The sequence below is a fragment of the Netta rufina genome, assembly GCF_964035555.1.
Source record: "Netta rufina genome assembly, chromosome: Z".
NCBI classification, from domain to species: Eukaryota; Metazoa; Chordata; class Aves; order Anseriformes; family Anatidae; genus Netta; species Netta rufina.
Genome location: NC_140126.1, coordinates 48,468,066 through 48,495,309, shown reverse-complemented (window position 1 = coordinate 48,495,309; position 27,244 = coordinate 48,468,066). Strand labels below are relative to the sequence as shown.

The following is a 27,244-nucleotide window of genomic DNA, read 5'->3' as shown; positions in this document are numbered from 1 at the left end:
AGAGCTAGCCACGGTGCGCCCGCGTACATACCATGCTGTGAGCCTCCACATGTAGCACGGTGTCCCCACAAGCTGCACAGCGCTTGCTCTCTCTGACTAATGAGGGCATGTTACATGGTACCTGCCTTGTTTCTGTGTGCAAAATGGACTGCTGGCTGTCCTCCTGGGGAAGCAGCCTTGTAGCTTGAAGCCCTCCTCCCTGCCTTGCCAGTAAAACATGAAGCATTCACAACCTACAGTGGAAGAGCTTTGTGTACAGGCAGAAGCAAAGTCCCAAGAAAGAGATGAGTCAATAATATAGGTTATTCAGTGTTGCAGTTACATGATGGCTTGGGTTGCACTTCTACTCCTGTTTTGCAAAAAAAAAGATGATCGGGGAAAGACGGAAAACCACCAAACCCTAACCATCAGCCTCATCTAGCCACAAAGACAGAACCCACAGCCCTTGGCCACCAAAGGACCAAAAGCAGGTTAGGACCTACCCACCAAAGGACCAAAGCTAACATCACCACACAGGTTGCAGAAGATGTGCCTTGCAGTCTAGAGATGCCTTGAACAGAGTTACCTCTCTAGCATGGCATCACAGCCCAAGAAATAACCTGCCTGCAGAGAAGTAAGCATGCATCTTCAAGACACAGCTAGCAAAAAGGATTTAGCTACCAAAAAAAAAAAAAAGAAAAAAGAAATGCGGCAGGGCAGGGGCAAATAAAGGGGTAAGTAAGAGTTTGTCTACAAGAGTTAAGGGAGAGCATGGACTGAAGGCACAGCAGTTGCCCTACAGCCCTACATGCATGTGAGCTTACCGTGAAACAAAAGCATCCGCACTTATCATTAGCTTGTCAGCAACAACCAGAGCTCAGTGCAGACAAGCCCTATGACTCATTTGTTTCCTGCTCCAGCAGAATCATGCTAAAGGATGGGTTGGAGCATTGTATCTTTGTTAGGGAACAGGCAATTAGTATATTTGTGCAAGGGGCTGCATTCCAAGTCAGAAATGCCCAACTTACCACCTACGTGGAAAAAATGCAAAGCAGTAAGAAGAAAACCAAAGTTACAGGAAATCCCAGAGAGAAGTGGCACACGTGCAGGAGCCTGGCAAACATTACAGCTCCACACAGGTAGCAACACATGAGTAATGGCTGCCAGCAGGATAAACCTCCGAAGTTACATGGTGCACCAGTCATTCTAACCCCAGCTACAAACCAACAGCAGTAACGAAGGGCCAGAGCCACATCTCTTACTCCAGTATCTCAGGGAAGGCCCAGCCCACAAAGGAAAAAAAAAAAGAAAAAGTCTTTACAACTCCCTTCCCCCTCCTGCTCCTACAATTTTCAGACAAAGATCTTCAATTAACGTCAGGTGGGTGTCAAAACCTCTGGGGAAGCAGGCAGAAGCCTGGGCTTCATTACCCGCAGCCACTGCAGAGCTGTGCCTGCCCCCAGGGATAAGCCTCCATGCCCTGCTGCCTGGCCCCACATCCTTGCTGTCCATGGACAGAGGAAGCCCCAGGAATACCGTGCACAGCAGCCTATTGCACTGCAGGTGCTCAAATACATGTCCTAGGGCTGCTGGCACCCTGCTGCACCAGAGTGACTAAGAGGACTGGGACTGGAAAATTATCTCCCCCAGGCAGCCACAGGAGAGAGGCATGTACCGGGGGAATGCAGGGCTCCTGCTCAGAGCACCCACGCCCCTCCTCTGCTCTTTTTCCTCTGGGCACAGCCATCGTTACCTGGCTGAGCAGAACTCTGGTCCCACCAGATCTTCTCCCTGCAACAGGATACCTGCAAGCACCTCCTGCCCCTTGTATTCTGTGTATTGGAAAGGAGAATTCAATCCCAACCACAGTTCCCTCCCTGGCCAGGGTCACCTGCCATCACTGGGGAGAGGACGAGAAGCCCACCAGAAAGAAAGGGGGCTGAGGACTAGGAGCATCTTCGCACATAATGGCAAAACCCAAAACTCACGTGTCCATGCAGGTCAGTGTTCAGCAGCATCATGGCACACGTGAGGCAGTGAACTCCATCTGCAGAAAGGCATAACACGAGTCACATGCAAACCCAAGCCTGTACCTTTAAGAACAGCTGAAACGAAGCCTTGCAGCCTAATCGAGTCTGTTCTCCTAATGAGAATCTGTTTATCAAGAAATACACATAATTAAGTAAATGAACAGTGAGGTCATTCCACAGCTGCCAAGACAGAACAGCCTTTCTTTCATCTTTTAATGACTGTCAAAACTATCTTGCAGCACACATGGATGATGCAAACTAGACAGGAAACCACGCTGCCACCCTTTGCCTGCTAATGCCAGTACAGCTTGAATCAGCTCCCACTTTTTTAGGGCAGAAAGGGAAGAATAATACATGCACATTCTTGTATACGGTACACATACAACACGATAGATAGCATGCTGTTTTTGTGGCCCCTTCCTCATTCAGGGCTCAGTTACACTAAATTTTGAAGAATTTCCCTCAGCTCTTCTGATAGCCTAGGCTTCATGTTGGATAGTGAACAACCCATCAATGTCTAAACAGGTCCTGTGGCAGAGGAACTCCACATGGAGCCAGAAGAAAAGGGGCTGCATTCCTTACTCCATCCCTCGAGTCACTGTGGTAGACCTTGGAAAGTCAGAGCAGACCAGTATTTGCAAAAGTGGCTATCACTTTAGTACTGTTTATTTTCCAGGCACCCCTTTTAAAACCCCAAGTGTAGCAGCTGAGAACAATCCAAACACAGGTGACAGTGCCCATGGTGCCATTTGTCACCTTGGAAAATTCAGTTTCTAAATGCCTTCATCCAGTTTGCAAACTTAAAGTGCTCTAATAAAAATATTTTCTCCATTCTCCTGTTTGTAAACACCTGGTGATGTCTCCCTTTCTCTCACAGAGGTGTCACAAAGATACAGAATCATTTATAAGACATGGACACACTGCAGTGAGATGCAAGGAAAAACCTTTGTAGCCAGGTCAGGATTATGACCATGCACAGATCCCCACGTGGTGTAAAAGAGAAGAAATGGGGATGGGGATATATGCATCTTAAAAGTCAGCATGACTATCACAGGCTTAAATCTGTGAAAAATAAAGCCATTACAAAAAGACGTGCTGCAAGGTAAATACCATGTTTTCTTACAATGTTTGTAAGGCAACCAAGCAACGTGGCAGAACTCTAGCAGAGCATGGAATAAAAGCAGCACTATTATAATCGGTAACAGCATCAAGTCTGAAGCAGCTTGAATCTGGGACAGTGGTGCTCTAGTTCAGGTCTACACATTTCTCTAGAGCAGCCCGTCCTCCAAATCCCAAATACAATCGGAGAACTAAAAAAAAAAAAGGAAATGTGAAAAGTGAAAACAGAAAAGCAAATGCAACCCTGGATTTCCACCAAAAGGAACTATCACCACGTTTCTGCAGCGCACCACTTGACTACTGACAGTGGGAATCCAGCATCAAAATTATGTGAAATCCTAAGCAAGGGCTACAGGACTCACTTTAATTGAAATGCTTACTCACACTCTTAAGTGGAAATGTCCCTACTGCAACCTGGAATTCGAGTAAGGCAGCCAGATCGACATGGAAATCATTGTTTTAATCTAAAAACGACACACACCTATTCCACTTGACTGCCTGTGGCATCTTAAAACAAGAAAGGCATCAGGAAGGGGACAGATATGGTGTGGGAGCAGCTGACATCTCATTGCTACCTATTCCCTTCCCTGACAGGTCAGCCAGTAAAGCTGAACAGGCACAGAGAGGGCAAACGCCACCTCTCTGCCACAGGTTAATTATGAAGCAAGGGGCAAGAAGCGTGGTGGTTCCTCTGAACACAGCAGCTCCTCCCTACTTACACTAGAGACCAAAGGCTCGTCTGAGCCCGTCCGTATTTTCTTTCTTCTCCTCCTCCCTTTCTCAGCTTTCCCAGCGTGTGATCAGCCGGCACTGGAATCGCAGGGTCACATTCCTCTGCTGGCACAGGTGACTGAGTGCAGCAGCTATGCCAGCGGACAGCTCGTCCTCTTCTCGAATGCCAACTTCCTTGGGTTTGATCTCTGCGCTTGTTTGTTTCCCCCACCAACTTCCAAAATGACTGAAAACATTGGCACGGAGGCAGTACTCTCTGACTGATGTTAGTCAGTCAAGATGAAACCGTGCCAGGGTCTGGATACAGCACCCAAAATTCACCCCCACAACTGGCAAGAACTGGCATGTGCGTTGCCAGTGCACGCGGAGAGATGAGCACTGAGCTGAGTATGAGAAGCGAAGAGTGTCTTTGCCACATGAGATGCGATCATTCCCATCCGTACACGTGCAGCTGGAGCACAGGTACCCACACACATGGGAAGTCAGCGAGACCAAAAACCACAACCAAACACGTTTAAATCTGGAGATGCTGAAACAAAGGATTTACACTGAGGAGGCCTAAAGACCTTGCCTGTGTGGGGATAAACACGATTTTTCACTGTCTTAACACAAATGTGTGTTGACAATGGGAAGGGTTTCCATGCTTGTGACAGGCAATCTCTGAAGCATGGCACAGCAATTACAGCATGTCACCACACAAGCTACCATACATACAAGGTGAGGATGAGGGAATAGGGAGACCAAAGACCTTATCAGAAGCAAAGTTACCTTGAGAAGAAATGGTGTTTGGGTTACACTGATAGTATCTGCTGGAAAAGTGGACTAAAACTCTCTCTCGTTCCTGAGTTTCTCCAATAAGTGAAAAGGCTTTAAAGAAACTCCTAAAAGAAGCGCAGAAAAAGGAGAAATTAAAATCATAAATCCCTTTTTCCTCTCACACGGTGTGTGTGGAGGGAGCATATACAGCTGCACAGCACAGCACAAATCTTAGCAGGAGATACATAAGCACACACCAGACATTTGGTTCCAAGAAGCCTGTCTAGGAAAGTGAACCATTATCCCACGGGCAGTTAACCCAAATACTACAGTAAATTAACCAGGAGGAGTTAAATTACTGGTCTCAACCGCAGAATATATGAGCTAATAAGCAGTTTTTCTGCTTGAAATAGCTGTTCCTAATTTTCAGTATTTCTCATTTCTTCAGGGAGGGAGCTGGGACAGGTGCTGTCCATGCACAGCACACACTCAAGGTGTTCTCTTCCAGCTGTGCACATCCGAGCACATGCACTGGACAGAGCAAGTGAGCCCGTGCAAGGAGCAGGGACACGCCTTCATCTGCCTCTTAGCCACCCCACTATTCTCCCTGCTAGGAAAACTAGCCCTGCAGCCAGCTCTCACGAAGAGCTTCTCTCCTTCCCGAAATCCCCACATCCTGGAGCCAAGAGATGACCTCAACGGTATCAGCCTACACTCATTTGTCAAGATGCTTCTAAGAAAAGCTTGGAAACACAGACCTTCTGGGTCCAAAGCAAGAAGGCATTGCAAATGAGTGCCTAATAGACAAATTTTAAATACCCCATGAGACTGAAACAAACACCAGAGCTGAGAGGCGTGGAATATGCTGCTGGAACATTCGAGTCTATCTAGCCTGGAAGAATAACTATTAAATCTTTTTCTTTGATGTAAGGTCAGAGACAGACTGTACTTGCAGGGATCTCACACCCATACGGAGTGTGATCTGCCTGGTAATAACTTCATTTCACATGTACCGTATTGCAAATAACCGAACTCACAAGTAGATACAACCGAGTCTTTGCAGGGTTTCTCTTACCCACCCTATTTCACGCCCTACTGGGAAATTTTGACAGCCAGCCCTCCCTCCAGCAGCAGCCCCTGCTCCTGCTGCTCACCACAGACCTGCAGCCTCTCCTTGTTGTCAGCACCGTGACCCACCTTGCAAGCACCCCTGGAGAGGGAGCCAGACGAACAGCATTTGCTCAATAAACAAGAGAGATGCACGAGTGAAGCCAGCCCACACGCAGAGCCAGGGCATGGGAGCAGAGCAGAGCAACGACTGCCTATCCATGTGCCCTGACTCTCCACGGACTGCACCACACCCTGCACAACAGCCTCACACCATCTGAAGGGAACACAGGTCTGGGCTGCTGCCACAGGCTGTGGTACACTGATGCATCACAATCATTTAGCAACTACAGCTCACCAGCAAGACAGCAGCAGCGGGGCAGATACCTCTCACGTGCTGCAGATGGAGGGCAAGGCATCTTAAAAGTCAGCATGACTACCACAGGCTTCAATCTGTGAAAAAAGAGGATGCTTTGCCCTCAGCCTGTGCACCCAGCAGCCTCCGCAGTTTGGCTGGCAAGCGGTTGCTGACGAAGCCCCTGCAAGTCCCTTGAGTGCCTCAGTCCCGTACCAACCAGAGCATATTTTAGAGAAGGTCACGACTATTAATATTAACAGGAGATCTACAGGGAGAAGAGGCCTCCTAGAAATGCGAGGAGAAGTAATTAGGTGTTGGATTTCACAATTTAAAAGAGGGGTATATTTAGAACCATGCTCCAGGGCTCCTAACACCCGGAACAAGGAGGCAGCATCCCCCACCCTGTGCTGGGCTGGTGCTGGAGCACCCAGCATCCAAGTGCTCCTTTAACCCTTCAGCAGGTGTCTCCCTGCTGCCCTCGGCATGCAGGGCTCATTGTCCTTTCCTCGTGGACAGGGGCAGGGCTCTGCCACAGTTTCCTGCAGCTGACCCCCTGGAAATGCATTTGCAAGGGGACCAACAAGAGCCCACAGCCTTCCTGGTTTCATATCATTAGGAAAAATAATAACCCTTTCCAGTAGCCTGAGCCAGACGGTTTAAACTCACATTAAATCCCTCTCCCTTTCTGTCAGCATTTAATGGTCCAGCAACTGTGCCAACAGGCCACTGCTACACAAGTTTAGTGTTTTGCCTCCTAGAAAAACACTGAAAACAAACACCGCTAAGACCTAATTCCATTGTAAAAAGGAACAAAAATTGAAGGGGTGGGTTTTCAAACACCCACACTGGCAGCTACCAAACTCTCAAAGGCATTTTCCATGTGGAAGTTTTTGCTGTTCTGCACATTTTTAGGTGCCTCAGAGGGACACAGCGAGGGGAGCTGCCAAGCCACGTGAAATCCTGGCCCCTGCCTTGCACAGTGCAGCCAGGCAGAGAAAGCTTCAAAAGGCACCAGCCAAAAAGACAGTGAGTACTGGGCGGCTCAACCGCGAGCAACACCTTCGTTCTTCAGCTGCACCTGGCAGGCTGCAAGCTCCCCCCGTTCACTGACTTGTTGTTCTTCTCCCTCTCCCCTGTGTCAAGGATCACATCTAAGCAAGTCCACCCAAAGATCTCTCCCTCCAGGAAATGCCACCACTCCAACAGAGCTACGCACAGCAGCACGCCAAGCTAAACAGAAGAGAAATGCTCCATCCCAGAACACGTCACTTCCCTCTCTTCACAATCTTAAGCTCCCACTGCTTCACCCAGGCCAACACAGCAAACAGACCTGCTACTAAAACAAGAGCATTGGGTTTCCAAAGAGGCACGTACCTGAGCGAGTAGTCCAGCGTCATGCCTGTAAAATCGAAAAACTTAAGGTATTCTTCGGCCACGAGCTTGCTGAACTCGTTGCTTTAAAGAAAGAAAAAAGAAAGAAAGGTGAGTTATTCAAGACTGAACTCTCCTGAGCCAGTAGTACGAACAACACAGCACAAGTCCCCATATCAGCACGTACTTTTTGCCCAAATGCTTCGCCACATCGGAGCGCTTGAATCTGTCCAGATGGTAGAGGCGTTTAGCCAGGCGCCTGGCTGCGTCCAAATTGCTGCTGCTGCCATTGCTGAGGTCGTAGCCAAGGGCTCCAGCAGCATCTTTCTCCTGAAGTTCATTGCTCCCCATGGCAGCACTGGAGTCTAGCACCGCATTCTGCAGTCCAGCATTGCTATGAGATGTAAGGCACATGAAAAGAAGTAAGAATGACAACATCACGGCTTCAAGAAGGATTTAATTCCTCTTAGAATAGAGGGCAATTAATGGTACAGAGGCAATATTACATGCTATAGCAAATGCCACTTAATTGAAGGAGCTGTGTATAACAGGAACATTTATTTAGCAGTCATCAGAGAATAAGAGAATTAAACAGAGACCCAAATATGGGTTTTCCAGCCCAGAAACACACTGTGCTCTGCACTCACCTCTTGAACAAGCTCTGTCCAAAACCCGTGCTCACCGCACAGACAGCTGCTTGCTACAGTCAACCTACAACTGCGCCTGACAACAACAACTTCTCATCTAATTTTTGTTGTAGTATTTTTTAACTCAATCATTTGCCAGCAGCATGTACCCAACGTGTTTGAGAACAGCTTGTAAGGGTCCCCTGTAGATGTAAGCCCTAAGCCACTTTCCACAGGGCAACACAGCCAGGGCGATCGGCAGCTCCGCGCTGGCTCAGCAGAAGTCCCTTCCTCATTTCTTCCCCCAGTTGTCCTGGAAACAATGCTACTCCCCAAATCTAAAATAACCTCCGCAGAATTCAGTAGCATCCACGCTGCCCACACGCAGCGGGCATCCCACTGGGTGGCACCACCAGGAAGAGCAGGACTCGGGGCAAGGAAGCTGATTTCGGAGAACTGGAGAGAGGCACAAACTGCTGGGCCAGCCTGAAGAACCTCTTGCCTTCCTCCTGCTCCCTCGTGGCAGCGATGATTTCCCTCACCGGCTGCTCCAAGTCAGGATGTTCAGTATCGCAGTCCCAGGGCACTTTATATAAATCATGCATTTATAGATTCCTCCCACTTCTACTACAGCAGGAAAGTTCTGGCTAAACTCTGTATTTGCTTTTCTTCCTTCAAAGAAGCAAAAGCCTTCCACATAAGAAAGTGCACCCCCGCGTACACCTCCCTCCACATGGATAAGTCTTTTCTTTTTTTTAAAAAAAAAAAGAAAGTTTGGAAAAAAGCTTGTCTGACACTTGCATGAAAACCCTTACACAATCTCGTTTCTGCGTGTGACAGCATTTCTGTTAAAAAAAAGTACTATGCAGAAATTCTTTCCACTAAGTCTTAGTTTACACAGGGATAATGAGTGATCAGCAGAGGTCACAGGCAGGGCAGATATGAGTGGAATGAGGTAAAGATGACTTTAAACACAACGCTTCAGCATACCAAAGCTTCGTATGCCACTGTAATCCTCAGGCTGGACAAGCCACAGTCAGAAAAACTGATCACTCCAGCAATGACCTACCGATTTCCTGAGATGTCTGTTAGATGTTTATTAACCTTTCCAAGCGGAGATTCTCATGTAACGTGAGCTAAAACCAAAGATCTTGGTTGTTCTGCACACCTTCCTCAACATGTATCATCACCTGCACCCTACCCTCTTCTCACATTTAAGAGGAGGTTGTGCTGTGAGCCTACAAGTGGGAAACTTACAGAAAACACCTAATGAAGGTATCAAACATCTGCACTTCGGGTAAACCCTTCTATTTTTTAAAAACATATCTGGAGAAAACAGACATCTGCCCATTCTTACAAGTAATGGGGATTTTAGTTTGCATGTAAGTGTAAATATTAAGATGCTATAATAAAAATACTTCATTTTCATCTACCATGGGATTACTGGATATAAAGTATTAAGAACACTGCCCAGCAGCCACCCTAGAAAGCAAACAAAAAAAGCCCCTCCTCATAACTGTTGTTGTGGGAAGCCCCTCCTCAGCCCTTTCCAAAAGCTCTAGACAAAGTCGTAGATTCTCTTAGAAATAATAATAATAATAATAATAATAATAATAATAATAATAATAATAAAAACACCGAATTTGGTCTACTCTGAATTTGTGAATAAAGCAGATCCCCAACCCTTCTGACACACACCCAAAGGAACAGCTCATCCATTCACAACAGCCAAAACTGGTTTCAAACACCCAGCCCTGGTATTTAAGAAGAGCAAAGGACAGCCAGGTGAGCTAACACCTCTACCCTGCCTTCCACACGCAAACGCTGCTCCAAAAGCCATGCCAACTTGCGGAGCCTTGCTCATAAATCACAGCCCTGTTTCACCACTGCTCTTTATTAAAGGCAGTATTTATAGCCCTGAACGATGGCCAGCGCTGACAAGCAACATCTGCATTCTGCTAGAAGCAGCACACTGCGAGAGTCAACGTCACCACAAACCACCACGAGTTTATAGAGAGAGGAAGTGCCAGCATCTGCCTCTTGGTGAAATAAACAGTGCAGGAGCCCTAGGCTTCTGTTTTGCCTCTCAGGGCTGCCGTTCGTATGTGGAGAAGGAACACACAGCAAGAAGGGAGCGCTAAAACGAGCCAACAGAGCTGCGTAAGAAACCTTAACTTCCAGCTTGCCTGACTGTGGGCTTCGTCCTCCTGGGGAGTCCCCATACACATTATTAGGTCATAGGCTTCCTTCAGCTATTCTGGCAATGAATTAACTTGTTACTCAATTAGTAAGTACACAAAGGCGGTCAGATCAATAGTACAGGTTGTTTGTAACATAAGCCTCGTGTTCAGGGACAATGCCAGACTGCTAAAATAAAGCAAGACTCCAATTCTCAAACTTTTTATGTGGTGAGAAGACAGCGCCTGTGTCGCCGAATGCTTGTAAAATACAGACACCTGCTGATTACAGCATGTAAGCTGCCTTTTTAATGTCCCCTCCTGGACAGGTCATTTCTATGGGGTCTGCAGGTCTTACAGGGGAAAGGCTGACGTCTCCTCTTACCTCCAAGCTCCGTGGGCGTACCATTTTCCTGTTTGTTCCCTCTGCCAAACACAGGCATTAATACCTGCTTATTTCTGCAAAGTGCCTGTAATGGACTCAAACCAAAGGCTGGGAGTGCCCAAGGCTGCCTTCTGCAGCCTGCAATTTCTACGCACAATCAGTCCACAGCAGCACTGCTAGCTACACACAGCCAAAAGGGGGCTTTGTGATGGAGAGCAGGACTGGACACAGACTTCTCATGCGGCTTCACTCTTTATCACATAAAAATGAGAAACCTTCACTGACAAGAGTAGGCTGAAAACGTAATAAATTGTATCTGCCTTATCCTGGATTCAAGGCCAAAAGCGGCTGTAACAATAGTGCTGGTAATTGCCTGCACTGCAACGCTACTGTTTTTCACCCAGAGACTCTCATATTAATCTCTGCTATCAGAAAACAGAAGCACACAAAAAAAAAAAAAATAAATCTCTTCAGTCTCACCACACATGAGCTCCTCAGCTTCTCCGCTGAACGTGCACATGCTCTGGGCCACCATACCCAGCAGAAACTACAGCAATTTAACAAACAGCTGCTACGGTAAATTCAATACCTTCCAACAGCAGCAACCACCCCGCCTCGCTCATGGATAAAACACATGCAGACTGTAACATCTGTAAAGCTGCTTTCCCCTAACACACCTTAACAGTCAGGAAGGGCCTGAAACATGTAATGCTGCTTTCTTTATTTATTCCATTATCGACCAGGTCTGCAGGAACCTAACTCCCGATGCCAAGGTATCTCGAACATATTGTGCTCAGCACTTAGTACGCTTCGCTCTATTTAAAAGTCTTCCAGATTAAGGTAATTTTTTGGTTGGTGGGTGGTTTTTTGTTGTTGTTGTTGTTTTTTTTTTTTTTTTTTTTTTCTCCGATATATGCAAAACTCAAACCATTCATAGCAATGCTGGAGATGGCTGGTGAATGGCTGCAACTTTCAGGCAACAGCAGAGCAAGACCACTAACTTAGTGGCAAGCATACAGCACTTTGCATCTCACAGAAGTTCGACCTCCCAGTCTATTAAACTGCAAAAGGGAAACTTGAGCATGAGTACCTGCAGTTTTAGGTGCATTAGACCTCGGCACGCTTCTCATTTTGAGCAAATCTGTTGGGAAAGAACTCTTTAAGGCAGACTAAGTCAGGCATTTGCCAGCGTAGTCCATCAGAGCAAAACACAGCAGTTATTAAAAATAAGGAAGGGTGGAGAAGAGTCCTGGCTCACTGAAACCAGGGCCAGAACAAATGTTGTCTTCAGCAGGAGCACGGCATCCGCCAGGGAACCAAACCGGGTCTGATAACACTGCAACACAGCACTGTCCCTGCTGTCTCAGATGCCTTCACTCCATGTCTTTTCCTTCTTTTGGTTCCTGAACAGCCCCCCAACAGCGGCTCTCATGTCGCAGTGCGGCGGGGATGTCAGAAACACAGGAGCACTGGGATGCCACCGACACCAGCCCGGATAGCAGGGGGAGCAGGCTTTGCTCTGTGAAACATCCCGCCCTGTGGCGAGGAACCCCTGCCCTGCCAGCTGCCAGGGCAAGGCTCAGGCTCAGCCAGAAACATGCTTCCACATTTCGGAGCCGATCGGAAACAATCCGTGGCGCCAGCCGAGATGTGTTTCGAAAGAGCTGACACGCAGGCGGGTTTCTGAAAGGAGTACCCCAGCCTCAAGAAGGAAAGAAATCCCGGCAGCACAAGGACACGATGAGTCAGTTCCTGCTGCAAGGGACCGATCACGCAGACCGGCTGGGAGCTGCCTCGCTGCAGCTTTGCCACAGCTCTGCACCAGGTTCTTCAGGGCCGGCAGCGAGCACAAAACTATGTCAGGCAACAATTTACCGTGCCAGTTACCTCCAGTTGCAGGGCTCTTCCAAAATACAGCCACAGGAGGGGAGGGGGGTGTGCAATAAATATATAAATAAATGAAGCCTTTTCCTGGCAGATGACTCACTGTGCAATTCTACTCCGAACGGTTTAAGCAGCTTTGAAGTCCTACGTACGGGTTCTCTTCAAAGACACGTTTGAAGTAGATCGCTCTTTGAGGACTGACACAGCTGCACTGTGCTGCAGCTGAGTTCAGCGGGTGGCTCATGAGCACAGCATCCGTGAGTGCACATGAAGGGAGGACGGCTTCCATAACCCACAGCACCCGCCGAGGATCCATTAAAGAGCACCTAAGCTGTCCCACACTACGGGGAGAGGAGCAGAGAACAAATAAACAAGCAAACAAGCCCTGTAACCTGTTATTGCTTATCAATAAGCGCGTATGCAAAGCCATTTCCAGGAACTGAAGCGAACGCCGCTGCTTAAAAATAACCTCTTGCTCCCTGCAATCATCTGCCTTTTTCTTTGACTGAAAGAAGTCCTGCCGACTGTAAGTAGGGAGCTAACAGCTAGTATGCTCAGGAAATGCCATTTCTGGTAGGCTCACACTGCAGCAGGTCCAAGCTCTGTCTTTCCAGGACCGCAGCGCTAGGACACAGAGTCCCGCCACACACGGGGACAGGACTGCAATCCTTCCGAGAGACAGAGTGTCCTTTATTGCACAGGCTTGCTGGCCTGTTGCCACCTGAAATACAAACGTTTTGCTAAAAATACTTTAGGTTTGATTCTCTTTCAAGCCTCGGGCTCCTTACATCCCTGTGGCAGGGGCTGCAGGTGGAAAAGGGGCTGCCACCACATTAATGCCCCTCTGCTTGGAAAGCGAAAACCTGTCCCTCTCCACAGAGGGCAGCGTGTGCTGTAACAGCTCCCTCCACCAGGAGCATTTCTGCCAGCTGCACTCACACCTAGGCTGGGTTAAACCCTCCTGACAGGCACTTCAGGACAGCCCCGCGCCCATCCAGGGGATGCAGTCCACCTACCACCACAGACGAGGAAAACCAGACCCGATGAACTATCTCCTGGCTGCCTCCACCAGATAAAGCCAAGCGCCAGCACGGCATCTCTCCACGCTGCTCCTGCAGGTCCCCCGGCGCAGGAGCACGCCTGGGCAGCCAGCGAGGTTCTCCCTGCTGCTCTGCCCGCTCGCCTCCAGCAGCCTCCCTCCACCAGACCCCGCTTCAAGGAGCCACACGTGAGCCCTGCGTGTTCGGGCTGACTGCCTGGAGATGGGTGCCAGGAGCACGTGTGATAACCGGGCAGCTGGCCCGGACGGTCCCTGGGCAGGGAGGAAAATAGACTCGTAAAAATTCGGGCGCCGTGCCTTCCTCTGCAAGCTGCAGTCGGAGCACTTCAGTGTGGGCAGCCTCACGCCACAGCAGCTTTGTGGCAGTGAAACAGACTGCCTTTCTTCAAAAAGAACAGATAACAATAATAATATGAAAAAGGCTTAAGCAGTTAAAGTGGGAGGAGAAAATAACAAAAAAAAAAAAAAAAAAAAAACATTCCCCAGCTCACCCAGCTGTGCTAATGAGGTGCCCACATGCCACGTGCCTCGCTCTTCACTGGTGCTGCTGCATTGCCTGCGAAGCCCTGCATGCCTCCTCGCTGCTGCCTCTCTGCTGGCAGAAACCTGGAGGACGAGAGGCGACCCGCAATAATTCGGAGGGGGCCTGACCGGCAGCAGCCAGACGTGGCTAATGGATGAGACAACAGGCTGCGCCTCGGGGCTGGCAGGGGTTTCGGTGAATGGAGGCTTCCTGACCTGCATGTCTCTGGCTTCACTGGAGACCTGCCAACGCGTGCCAGCTGAGGAGCTGGGCCGCTGACAGCTTCACACTGAGCGCTTTGTGCCGTGGACTCAGCGGCTGCCACGCGCTTTTCTTTTTCTGTCGCCGTCGGCTCTTGGATTTTGGTCTCGTTTGCTTTATTTTCGGAGGAGGCTGGGACCTGAGGAGGCGAGGAGTCAGCAGCCCTTTTTTTTTCTCCCTAAAACAACAGTGTATTTAGGAGCTGGAAGCAGTTTTACAAACTCTTACTAAACTTGCACCGCAAGCACCATGTTAGCCAGAGCAGAGGCAAACTCATTCTGTCCTTTCAGAGCCTCAATACCGATGCCACCCTTCTGCAGGGAACACCACGCTGACCAGAGTGGCTCAACATTGTTGATGTTACTAACCTGTGAGACAAATCCTCATCCACCAAAACGCTGCCACAGGTTCAGAAGAGCTACAGAAATTTGCTGCTGCAGATTACACCTGGACTCTGTCTTTACCTGGATTTTTACCACTCCGTATCCACGCTTCTGCATTTCCTAATGGCAGATGCAGTAGCCCACGTGTAAGCAAATGCACTCTGGCACGTGCTTGCTTGCTCTCTGGCTGCAGACACATTGGATGCATTCAGCCTTCTGTGACAACAACCAGCAATACTCCTCAGAATACATTTCCTTATTCTGGGCATTTTTTGCATTTTGAAGGGGAAAAAAAAATGGGGTGAGATACAGTTTCTGCACCTCTGAAGATGCACCTGGGAACACAGCAGCCTCGACCCACTGTCAGACAGGTCCAAGGGTGATTTCTGCTCCCTTTCCTCACGGTAAGCCTTTTCAGAGCACAGTCCCATTCACCACGCTGTTGCATCACTCCTTCTGTACAGAAACGATGAGCTTATTTCCTAATTGCTGAAGCTGCAGCTGCTGTTGCTGTCATTGCAGTGATTTGGGAAGTAGATCCCATTTTTCTAAATGGGTATTTTCCGGGGAGAATTGGCAGAAAAAGGCAACTACAGAGAGCTCCGCTTCTGTCACACGCTGCCAGCAGCGGGAGCAGCGAGGAGCGTGACTGACCCATCCATCACAGCAGGGCCAGCTCGCCAAAACATGCAGAACCAGGCAGCCAAAAAAGACACCGGCTGGGAGGAAGTGGCAACTGCTCCCAACTACACTGCTTAAAGGCACACCCAGATGAGGAAACCAAACCTGGCATTGGGCTGCAGTGAACATTCAAGCAGCCAGCAGTCATCTGAACACTGTTCACCACGTGCTTCTCCGTACTTCCAAAGCAGAGGATGGTGGATGGCAACACCTCCTGAAAGCCCCAGCTCTCTGGGATCCCCGAGTTCATTCCGAAGTGAGGTGGTCACGAAGGACAAGAAGCAGCCACTAAGGAGCATGTAGACTTTGGGTAGGCTTCATGCTAAGTGAAAAAACATCAGCCAAGACTCAAGGGGAGTCTTCAGATGGGAAGAGTCCTACTAGGCTGCTGTTAGACAGACTAATAAAGTTAATGAATAAAGGTTACACGTTAAATATGCAAGCAATGAGCCTCACATTTATATTGAAAATCAAATATAAGCTACCACTGGAAAAATAAAATGTGCACTGAAAGCCAGAAGTCTAACTGGCATACAGAATACTGATAAACTGGGAGGAAAATTAGGAGAATCAACCGGGAGAGTAGAATCAAAACTGATTTTTATCTATTGACAAAGTTTACTGTCTCCAAAAAGAAGTAAGTAAAGCACAAGTACAGAAAGTACTGGAAATGACCTACATGCAGAAGAAGGAAAACAGCTGGGAACTACTACGAGAGTTTGAGAGGCCCAAACATTCAGAGTAATCTGACAGCCACTGGGAAGTACAGTCTACATTCACGTGCATTTATTCTGAGAACTACCAGATTGCTTTAAGGAGCTTGTTCCCCACCACCACCCCTTGAACTACGGAAGAACACATATGTGACTAAATTAGAGTTTGCACTGCTAGGAAAAAAAAAATAAATACACATAACAAGACTTGCAAAATTTGCTGAGCAACAGCAGTTCTTTGAAGATGATGGCAGGTGGCAAATAGTTAGCATTTTCAAGGATTAGAAGTTGCAATACAGATTTTTTTTTTCTTTTCTCTCTGGATTTGCAAAAATCTCGGGCTATGTCCTACCAACAGAGACCACACCTTCCAAGACAACTCAGGAAGACAAATGCCAGAAGTTGGATTTTTTTTCCTCCTTTCTTGTTCTGATACAATCTGAACACAGAAGGGAAGAGGGAATGCAAAGTCTGCTACAAAGAATGCAGGAAAGTGACTAAAACAAATTCTCTGTTTAAAGTTAGAAAGTAGAAAGAAAGATTATCATCACAGAGAGAACTCCATGCTTACAGACACGCAGATGTTCTGTCGCTCACTGTGTATATAGCAAAGATACCTGAGGAGAAAGTGAGCTTTATCTTACTGCTTTGGAAATACCTTCTTCCCACTGTGATTTCGTGTGAATGATTACACCTACTTTGGACGGTGCAAACTCGAGCTCAGTAGCACCTTGCAAATACTCTTCTTTCTTGCCTCTCTGAGTAAGACCACAACCCAGATGCTGAGCCTGAGCCCTCTCTTTCTCCACATGACACACCAAACTGAGGCAGGAGGAGGGTCACATCCTGCATACAGGTGGCTGTAGGGACTTGCACGCCTCTGTGTGGATAGCTTGGAGGTCACAGGACCAAATGCAGCCCAAACACAATATTGTTATTAACTCTGCAAAGCTTCATTACTGGCACCTTCTGGCTCAGCACGCCCCACAAGGACCCCCATGGTGCTCTATACACAGAGAGGCTATCAGTCAGGTCCAGAAACTCACGCACACTCCCCCTCCTCCCGGCTCTCCCACCCCCATCTGGGGAAAATTAAGCCCACCTCAGCAGCAAAAATTTGTTTTTCGCCAGAGGTGAGTAACACGTAACTACAAAAGAGGTTAAACCAAAATAATGACAAGAGCTGAAGTTGTTCCTGAAAGAACATAAACACCACGCACAACTACCTCAAGCTTCCCCTTCTCCTTTCCTCTGAGCCAGATGCAGAGGGCAAATAAGCTCTGCTTTGCAAAGCATGCCAACCTGTCCTTCTGCGAGGACCCGCACGGATAACCTGCAGGCCAGCTGGCATCCCACCTGTCCCACAGAAAAACCACAGGTTCCCATCAGAGGAGGCATGGTCAGCATCACACAGCTTGCATTGGGACTTACTGCATTTAACCACAGCTGGCAGCCGATAGGACAGCAGGGACGAAGTACCCGGACACGAAGAAGCCCATAGGAACTTGCAGCCCGCGAGCCTTTAATCATTTTTTTCCCTTTTTTTTTTTCTGTTTCTGAAGGCATGTGACTGGCCTTCACATACCAGAGCTGACCCCTCCCAGAGCCAGTGATTTCCTAAGAGCCGAAAAGGATGTTACCCTCCCACTTACTCATGAGAAGACGTGGTTACGCGTGTGCCGTGCATTAAAACCTCACGCCATCTAGGGTCTGCGGGCCATTAATGCTCAGGATCCCTCCACAGAGACCCAAAAGGATTGTGGTGCTGACTGCCTGCTCCCAAGATACCCTCACCATGAGGAACACCTGCTTCTCCTCCTGCAATAGACACGCTGCATGCAATTTCCAGGTGTAAGCCATTAACTCTCTTGCTCTCACATCCACCCTCTCCTCCTGTGCAGGACCAAGAAGAGCTGTCAGTATTTCACAGCCTGTTCCCCCATAAATTAGCGCTGGTACCAGGATGTGTCCTCCCCCCTACGCACTTTCCCACGCGCTTTTTATGTCACCGAAATACCAGCACACAGGGAGCTGCAGAGTGTTTGGTTTCGGTTTTTGTTTGCTTTCAGCTGGAAGCTGATTTCTGGAAGACAAAAAAAAAAAAAAAAAAAAGGAAAGAAAAAGGTGGGGGGCAGGCTTCTCATCGTGCCTGACTGCAGCTTTGCAGGATCCCCCTTGCGAGCACCCTCCCTTGCCAATCCCTCTGCCTCCTCTGCAAGGCTGGCTGCTGCTGCCGCTGCTCCTGTGCCCGAGGAGCCCTCCGGTGGCCCAGGGCTGCGCTGCAGGACAGCAGCTTCAGGGAGAGCATCCGATGCTTGGGCAGAGAGAGGCAGGCTCTCCACCGAGGTGGTAACATCTTTGAAGCTGGTAGGGTTTTGCAGTGCTGTGGGAAATGGTGTCCTGTAGCAGAAGGAGCGAAGGATACCTCACAAGTGTCATGCGGGTGAGAAAAGCAGTTCAGGGTTGCTTCAGGCAACACAACCACGTACTGTTATTCCTCTTAGGAACAGAAACACCTTAGAAACACCTGCAGTTTAGGCAGGTGTTTCTGGTTCATAACAAGCATCGCGGTGACAGTCTGCCTCAATCCCCCCATAGGAAATAAATCCCATAGGACCCCCAGCACGCACGCTGCGCTCCTTAACAGCACACGACAACACCGTGGCTCCCCTCTGGCTCCCAACAGTAAGGCAAACATGATCTGCCAGCCATCTGTGCCCTGGTGTAATACAATAAAATATTAGAATATCGCTGTGGGGGGGTGGTTAATTGAGTTATTGTCTGGAGGATTACCCATCTGGGCACATCCGTGGCTGGCAGCTCTGCTGCAGCTACGCTCTTTACCCGTACCTGCCGTAAGAGAGCGAGCTCAGGGTTTGCTCTTACCAGCACCTTGTGGATTACAACAGGAGGGCTTTGCCACAAAACCACTCTTACGAACATTTCTTTCTTCTTTGTATAGTAAGGGAAGGGAGGGGAAAGAATTTTTGAAAGCCTCTGTTGGTATTTCACTGTGGTTGCAAATTTAAACTCAATCGAGCTTCATTCTGCATGAAATTCATACTAAATAGGCAAATAACATGTTAACAAGCATTACCTAAGCTCACCTTGTCTTCATTAAAACTTCTGCCTTGACAAGCCAATGTGGACCTTACCTGATGGTACTTTTCACTAGGTGGGACACTTGAGACTACAGCTATGGGGTATCAGACCAGGGTTTGTATGTGCTGCTTGTCTTCCACTACTCCAGTCTTACGGCAATCTCAGGTTTTAGCAGAAGCACAAGCTGCCAAGTGTCAGGACTGACCTCAGTTTCTGGCTCTAAACTCCTTGTAGCAGATTAGCAGTCACTTTTTATTAATTGGCACCAAGCAGCTCAAGGTTGCACAAGATTTAAACACCCCTTTTCCTGTGAAATTGATGAAATACCCGAACTACTAAGTTCCGCCTGATCTTTTAAGGGCAAACTGTACCTTAATCCATGAAGCTGGAAAAACTACCTCCGCTCAAAGGACTTCTTTCACACTTGCACAAAAGGACTAAAACACATAAAAGACCTCCTACCACTCATGCTCCGGAATACCTAGACTAGACTAGTCCCATCTAATGGAATAGTCTAAGGGCTCTGAGATAACAGCCCGTCCCTGCAGGATGGTGACCTGAGGTATCTTCGTCATTTGTGAGGTCTCTCACCCCTCATTACTGCTGAGAAATAAAAAAAACATTACTGCCTTTGGCTGTAGCTCCCCCACTTTGTGCGTTGCTGCCTCTCAATATCCCCATCTCTCTTTGACCAACACATTATGAGGGACGTTTGCTCATAGAGCAAGTTTATATAAATACACAGCATCTTCTGACCACTTAGTCCAGTGTTTATTTCTCACACAACTCTTCTCTTACTAGGTTTCTTTGCCTCTCCCTTTACCTAAACAGAGATCTTCAGTATTTTTGCAACAAAAATTTTTTTGCTTCCTCTTTCAGTCAGTTGCTACTGCACTAGTAAAACAAATCAGTTAACTAGTGCAACTGCTAGGACGCAGTGGGAGCAAAACCTCGTCCCAGCTGAAGAAACCAGCAAAATTCCTGCTGGTCTCATGAGAGAAAAAGCCATGCCAAAAGACACATCTATAACATCCAGATCATAAGCTGCATTTGGACATCTTGTGCATGTGCACAGATTTCATTCTTCCTAAAATTGCTGTAAGCAAATTCAGGTGTAAGAGGAGATGAACAGTGTTTATTTATAGCAGGTAGCTAACTCCTCCAGGGACAAGTCCCACAGATGCTACAATACAGGCCAGCCTTTTATTGACACAACTATGACAGAGACACCTACAAAAAACATGTAAATTTGCACTTTCTAATAAAACAGCAGGTTTGGACGGCTCTTTTCTCTTCTGCACCTGACTCTGTTACACTGAAAATCATTTGGTGTAGAAAACGTGCAGCGTGCAGAGTCATAACTACACTCTGAGACAGTCTGCTTCAGCACACAGGCATCAGAACAATTAAGCACACACACAGAAAGCTTATCCACTACTTTTACCTTTCCAAACGAGGAACTTCTGTGACATCTCCTCTGAAGAGCGTTTCACTTACATCCCTTAAACCATTGGCGATCCCTTCACAGCAGCTCTTTGCTTCCCCGTCAGGGGGAAGCTGAAAGACATCCGTCTGTCCTGAGGCTGAAGTCCGTTCTAAAAACTGACTGCCCTCCTTCATGCGCTGCTGGATCATCGGAGTGAGTGGCATCTCGAAGCTGAAGTAGCTGTCAGGCTCCGAGTATAACGTCTCCAGTGACTCCGCGCTATAGTATAAAGAGGCATTGTCTAGGATGTTTTCGAACTGCGAGCTGTACAGATCAGTGGAGACGTCAGAGTGCCTCTGTCCAAGGACATCTTCATATCCTCCCACGGCGGCTTCCCCCTCCTCCATGATCCTAGAAATTAAGCACAAACAAGCTCGTTTCAGTTTGGCAGCTAGGTTTGGACCTTTGAGTGGACCTCCTTGTTTTCCACCTTTCTGGACAGAAAGGTCTGTGCTTCGTGCAGGAGACCACACCATGGACAACCCACCAGCATCTCACACCACCTCTGCTCACAACAAGCACCATCTCCCTCTCCACTCTGTTACAGTCCTGGGGACATGAAAGGAAACAGTGTTATGGGCAAAAGCACTGCGGGGGGAGGCATGATATTGCCTAACAGTTAATACCAGATGCTAGTGCATTTAGTGCATTCACTAAATCATATACTCTCTGTTAGCACCATCCCTGTTGGCCAGAACAGAGCCACAAGCCCAGCCAGTGGCCCTGGGGGACTGGAGGAGGCCTCTCCGAAATAAGAGAGAAGCAAGAGCCCAGCCAAGGAGCCCCACGGGCCTGGCCTTCACCTGACACAAGGTGGAGAGAGCACTGTGTACGGTTACTGGCTATTTTTTTGAGCTTTCCTTCCAGCTGAGGGAAGCCAGCAGCTTTTCACATATGTTCGTTTTGCCCAAAAGCTGAGATCTGCGTGCCCTCACCCGGCAGCAGGGCCTGAGGCCTGGCAGCAGCAGATCTCAGGTGTTCATGGCACCTGTCCGCCACCAGTGCTGAAACCAGAGCCGCCCCAGGCAGTAACCAAAGCAAGTCCTGAGGGCCCCAAGGGGCTGGGTGCTTCCCAGTGAGGCCCACTGGCCTTCCCACAGCTGTGGGGCACCCCACACACCATTACAGACATGGCCAGGAGCAAAGGGCAAGCAAATCGTGACACTGTCACAAAGAACAGCCTGCAGTTCATAAATACACCTAGGTGAACAGGTAGACAACACAGAAAGCACGCCACTGCATTTACCCACAACTGACTTTGGCTAAATGTTTTCATTATCCAACCTCACAGAGGTGCTCACACTGTGCTTGCACGAACTTGGCTCGAAACCAGAACATCTACCAGGGCACATGCGGCCAGGCCTGTGTGTTGCCTCTATGTAACTATACACCATCCTGGCTACACCTGCCAGAGTTGCTTCGCCACACAATTGTTACTGGACAGACTGCAAAAGACACTTTCACACTTCCAAAGACAAGTTTGACATCCAACTGCATCAGCACAGTGTGGACAGGACTCAGCCCAGCCTCACACACTGGCCACCACTGCACACTAACCATTACCATTTCCACCATACTGCAGACAATCTTGAGTTGCCACTGATAGCAAACCAGCAGCTCCTACAGGGGCAGGCAAAAGTCCTGTGCTTGCAGTAAGAGACACTCATCCGAACCCCCACAACCCCAGAAGCCATCTCACCTGCCCTGGCCTCTCGCTAGCACAGTGGTCTCCTCCTCGCCGCGGTTCTTTCTGTCCTTCACAAAAACTTCATCCTCCCCACTTTCATCAAGCAACGCCAGAGGAGCAGCTCCACAGGCAGCTCCCAGCTTGGGGTCTTCCCAGATCTCTCTCCAAGCACTGTCCGGAGCGGCAACCAAGCCCGGGGAGACCATTGGTGGCGCAGGGTGGCTGGATGTTTTGGGGAATGCCTTCCTCTCCACGGATGCGGTCTCCAGCAGTGAATGCTTCTTTTTGCTCTGCTCCTCTGCTTTTTGCAGCCATAAAATCTCCACCCCTTGAAATTCTACATGTTTGCTCACAGCTGCCTCTTTAGAGAGCCTCCTCTCAGGACCCATTTGCATTTTGCCTTGACTGTACGCTGAAAACTCCTCGAAATGCGCCCACCCTTCCACTCTGCTGGCTGCTTCCAGGTTTGTCGCAGATGGTCTATGACAGCTTGTCTCCTCTGCTGTGTGGACCTCCTCAGTTTTATTACTGGTGGCTTGCAAGGACTCGGACTGCTTTTCTCCAGTCCATATTGCAGCCAGATCTTTCCCTACGATCAAATGCATTTTTTCCTCAGCTGTTCGTTCAGATGGAAGAGGCATGTCTGAGGTTTTTTCTTGGCCTGCTGGAACTGGTTCTCTGGCTGTCTGTACATTTTGGCTGCCAGGAACGTTCTTTTTTTCCATGTGTGTCTCCGAATCAAGAGAAGTATTTGCTCCCTCTTGCACCTTTGTTGCTTCTAGCCGTCGAGAGATTTTCATAATCTCTGGCACGTTACCCGCAGGTTGTAAGCCTTCTTCCGCAGCATGCAGCTGTACTGCCTTAGCGTGAGCTCTAGACTCGTCCACAGAAGCCACAGGCTGAGAAGGAGGCCTGCCAGGTACCTGGTGACCGTCCCGTCCTTCTGGGCTGCACGTCACAGGCTCTGCCTGGCCCTCTGATGATGTCCTGAGTGCGTCTCCACTTGGCTCTATAGTGCCATACTCTGGAAATTCATTGATGATGGTGTGGGGGAGCAACGTGTTACTTCCATGGCCACTACCTGCCAAAAAAAAAAAAAAAAAAGAGTGTGGATTTATCTACTTTGTGCATAAGCAAAAAGCCTAAGTACCGCATCCCAGCCTTTCAGAACAGAGCAATTGTGTTTGTCCCTGCAGGGAAAATACCATTCTGTTTAACTCGTTTCTGCATGCTCTCACACTGCAGCTATCCACAACTGGTCCTCTTGCATACGAGTTTTTGGGCAGCCCTATGTTGGAAGCTTGCACTGCCGAGGAAGGAATGCCAAAAATGTCTGCTACACTTCAGAAAGGGTCCCAGTGGCCCATGAATAGTCTGAGGCCACACGCCAAACACACAGGCTGAACGAAGCAGATACTCAGAAGTTTAACATCCATCCACAGTATGCGCCATATGTAGTGGTTCCACTTAAAAAATACTTCAAGGTCATTTTCACTTACAAAGATGAAACACCAGGAAGGTAATCAGCCACACCCCACATATCCCACAAAACCAATTAGTTAAATTATACAGCAATTAATGGGCAATTAAACTTTCTGCCAGTACTACCCTCCTCCTTTAACAACTCAGGTAACTGAAGGTCATGTTGCAGTGATGCACACATCCCAAGTAGCTTACATTTTCTGCTAAAAAAAAAGTAAATTCAGTGCTTCACAAAAAGCTCACTACCCCTCCCTACTCGTGCTATTTTTCAAACGGATGTAAACAGAGAGGGAGCGAAAACTGATGGTGGCATTTTCAAAGGAGCCGAGCACCCAGTGGTTCCCATTGTTCTTGGGTAACACAGACTCAGCTGTTCTCAGAGGGACCCATGGATGGCACACTGATGCAATTCTGGCCACCTGATATTACGGTCCAAGCTGGAGCTGAGCTTTTGGAAAAAAGCAGCAGCAGCTGCATTCTCTGCACACTTCTGGAAAGACATAGCCTGGAGTTTAAATTTCTTTAAAGCAAACAATGAGGAGGCTAAACCCAATCACCTACTCCAAAAAATGTCAAGAGGCACACCTCTGAAACCAGACACCCACTTGCATCTGGACACTTTGCCCTGCTGGGGGGGGCATCACTGGGTGCTGCTCTGCAAACCCATGCCTGTCTGCTCTCTGAGCTGGCCACAAGCCATTGCTGAGGGGGAAGCCATGTAGCTGTAGTTAATGATTTTCAAGGTAAAAGGGAGAGTAAGTTAACACGAGTTCAGCACCGCATGAATGTGGCTATATATCTGCCAGCAGTTTGTAAAGACAAGGAGAAGCAGGTCACACCTGGCAGCTAACTAGCCAGTAGCTCTATCCACAGGGTAAATACCACACATGGTGTGTGTGTATGCAAAGGATCAAGATGACAGACTCGGACTACACCAAACCACAGCCTCTTCCCCAGCAGGTTCTCTAGAATCTCTATGCCTTTGATTTAATCACTCCTGATTTAAACTTCAGGTTTCACCTACATGACTTGACTGTTGTTAAGGACAGTGCCTGGGCAAAGCAGGGACCTCTGCTGCAAAAGTCATGCAGCCTCAGAGCAAAGAGAAAGGTCTCACAGGGCTGTGAGGAGCAGAGATGGCCTGTCCACATCTGCACTGCTAGCCTGCCTTTGTCACAGAGTTTCCAAGCCCACAGGTGTGGGTATACCAGAGGAGTTTGAAGAAGGCTGTGGTATCTTTTCTCCACACAGGCATCTCCAGGCACAGTGCTTTTTCTAAGTGATTGGGAGCCCCAGGTAAACAGCCCCCAGTGTATACAAATTCAGTCTCACATCCACACAGCGTTTAGGTGCTGCAGCATTAATGCTGGCTGCTGCCCCATCACTGTAGATGTCAGTAAACCCTTCTTGGAGGGCTCAGCTCTACCTACAGCAACTCTCAGCTTGCAGACCCACCAGAGGGGGTGTCCCCCATGGCAGATGCTGCTCCAGCTCCAAATCCCCAGCACCATGGCGAGGCACATGGCCATGCCCTGGCCTCTGCACATCCCGAAGGAAGGCAATGGGAAGTGCCCACACAAGCAGGGACCCCCATGCCTCCCTCTGACCCACACACTCAGCCCCTTGGAAGGAAGCCCGGGGCATTGGTGTCCCCCTGGCCCCCCACGGGGCTGGGCTGCAGCCAACACACACTGGAGGCCAAGCCCCAACAAGGCACCGCGCACAGCTCCTGCCAAGGGGCCAGGCTCGTCTCTGCTAATTGCTATCTTAGCTTCTGAACTGACAGGAGGGAAAACAGAGGAGGCCTTCTTTCTGGCAGTGAATGCCGCACACACTGCCGCGCGCCCCATCCATCACCGATGGCCACCGCTTACAGCAGTGAACAGTCCCGAACAAGTTCCTGCTTTGCTTCTCCTCCTGAACATCTTTCACAACCTACTCCCAAGCAAACACGACCCTCTGGCAAGCCTGGTACGGTCAGGAAAAGCCATGAGTACAGAACACACAGGCCCACAGAGACGTACAGGAGCTTGCCATACGTGCAAGCTGCAAGTGTTTCACCTGGGCACCATCACAGTAGAAACCTAAGGCCTTTTCTACCCTGAGGTCGCAGCAGCAATGCTCTGGGAGGACTTCTGCTGCTGCAGTTTGTTACCACAAGCAAATGGGGTTCTCCCCTGCAGAGCATCCTGGAGAAACATTGCCTAATTCATTGCCTGACATTGCCTGATGAAAAACAAATATCAAATGTGGCATCAAAGCGACAGCCTGTTCCCCCTGCCTCAGGCAGCACCACACACCACGCTGCTGAGGCCTCCGCTCCTTGCAGCACACCACCATCACCACCACCATCACCACCACCACCAGCAGCTCCTGGAAGGGGCAAAGCCTTCCCCAAGGCTCCGTGCACCGCTTCAGGTGCCCAAGTCTGGAGGAGCTTGAGCTCTTTAAGGGAAACTCCTCCCTTATTCCCATCCACCACCACAGCATCATGTCTTGCTGCAGCTACTGGCATATCCTGTGCAACCCCATCCCCCAATATGACTGCATTACAAACAAGGCTAGAAAGGCAACAACAAAATTTAAGGACCGCACTGAAGATGAGCAGGGAAAAAAATACCCACCACCAAACAAACAATGAAAGGACACACACTCTCAGGTAACACCAATTTCTACTTTGCATTGAAGGTGGCTTCTTTCAACAAAGCAAAAAAAAAAAAAAATGAAAAGGAGAGAGAAAGAGCTAAAACAGCACGGGGGCGAGTGGCGAGAAAATGGGCAAATATAACCTAACAGCAGCTGTCAGCCTTTCGTATGACTAGAGGTTGAAAGAATTCATGACTTAAATCAGGCATAGATATGATATTTCATAGGTAAATAGCCACTCCGTTTCAATCAAGCTTGTCTACAGCATAATAAAAGGAAATTCTAGGAAGCAAAACACAAGTTACAAGCATAGACAGACATTTTGTTTACAGGTACATTTTACAAAAGAATGGTGTGTGTCTCTCTCTCTATGCAGTATATAGATAGATAGATAGACAGATTAGCTAGCTAGAGAAATCAGATATATTTGCTTGAACAGTCTCCTTACTCACAGAGGTTACTGTAGCTCCAGCAGTTACCCATTGGTCAAAGAAATAAAATGCACAGATCATCAGTTTATCTATAGCGATACCAGCTAATTCAATTGCTGCTGTTCTAGTCAACTGGAATCAAAATAGTTTCAAATTTCCTGGCAGCTGCTGCCCTGCACTGCACACAATGATGTAAATGGAAGCTTTCTGAGTATTATGAAACTGATGGGGGAACTGCAGTCTCATTCAGTCTATCGCCGGAGCT

General features: G+C 48.5%; 1 protein-coding gene across 2 annotated transcripts in view; it reads right to left on the bottom strand.

Moving 5' to 3' along the window:
• LOC311221582 (PH and SEC7 domain-containing protein 3-like) overlaps nt 1–27,244 on the bottom strand; it is a gene marked incomplete at its 5' end in the record, with an annotated part of 98,336 nt that overhangs the window by 49,685 nt on the left and 21,407 nt on the right. Inside the window, 6 exons of one of the 2 annotated variants that reach the window (XM_084305658.1) lie at nt 1,968–2,026; nt 4,629–4,741; nt 7,456–7,536; nt 7,640–7,846; nt 20,692–21,084; nt 22,433–23,497. In XM_084305658.1, the coding sequence (XP_084161784.1) occupies nt 1,968–2,026; nt 4,629–4,741; nt 7,456–7,536; nt 7,640–7,846; nt 20,692–21,084; nt 22,433–23,497 (1,918 nt within the window). Of the gene's footprint in view, nt 1–1,967; nt 2,027–4,628; nt 4,742–7,455; nt 7,537–7,639; nt 7,847–11,317; nt 11,425–20,691; nt 21,085–22,432; nt 23,498–27,244 lie in introns of those variants that run through there. The other variant, XM_084305659.1, reaches the window with a different exon arrangement.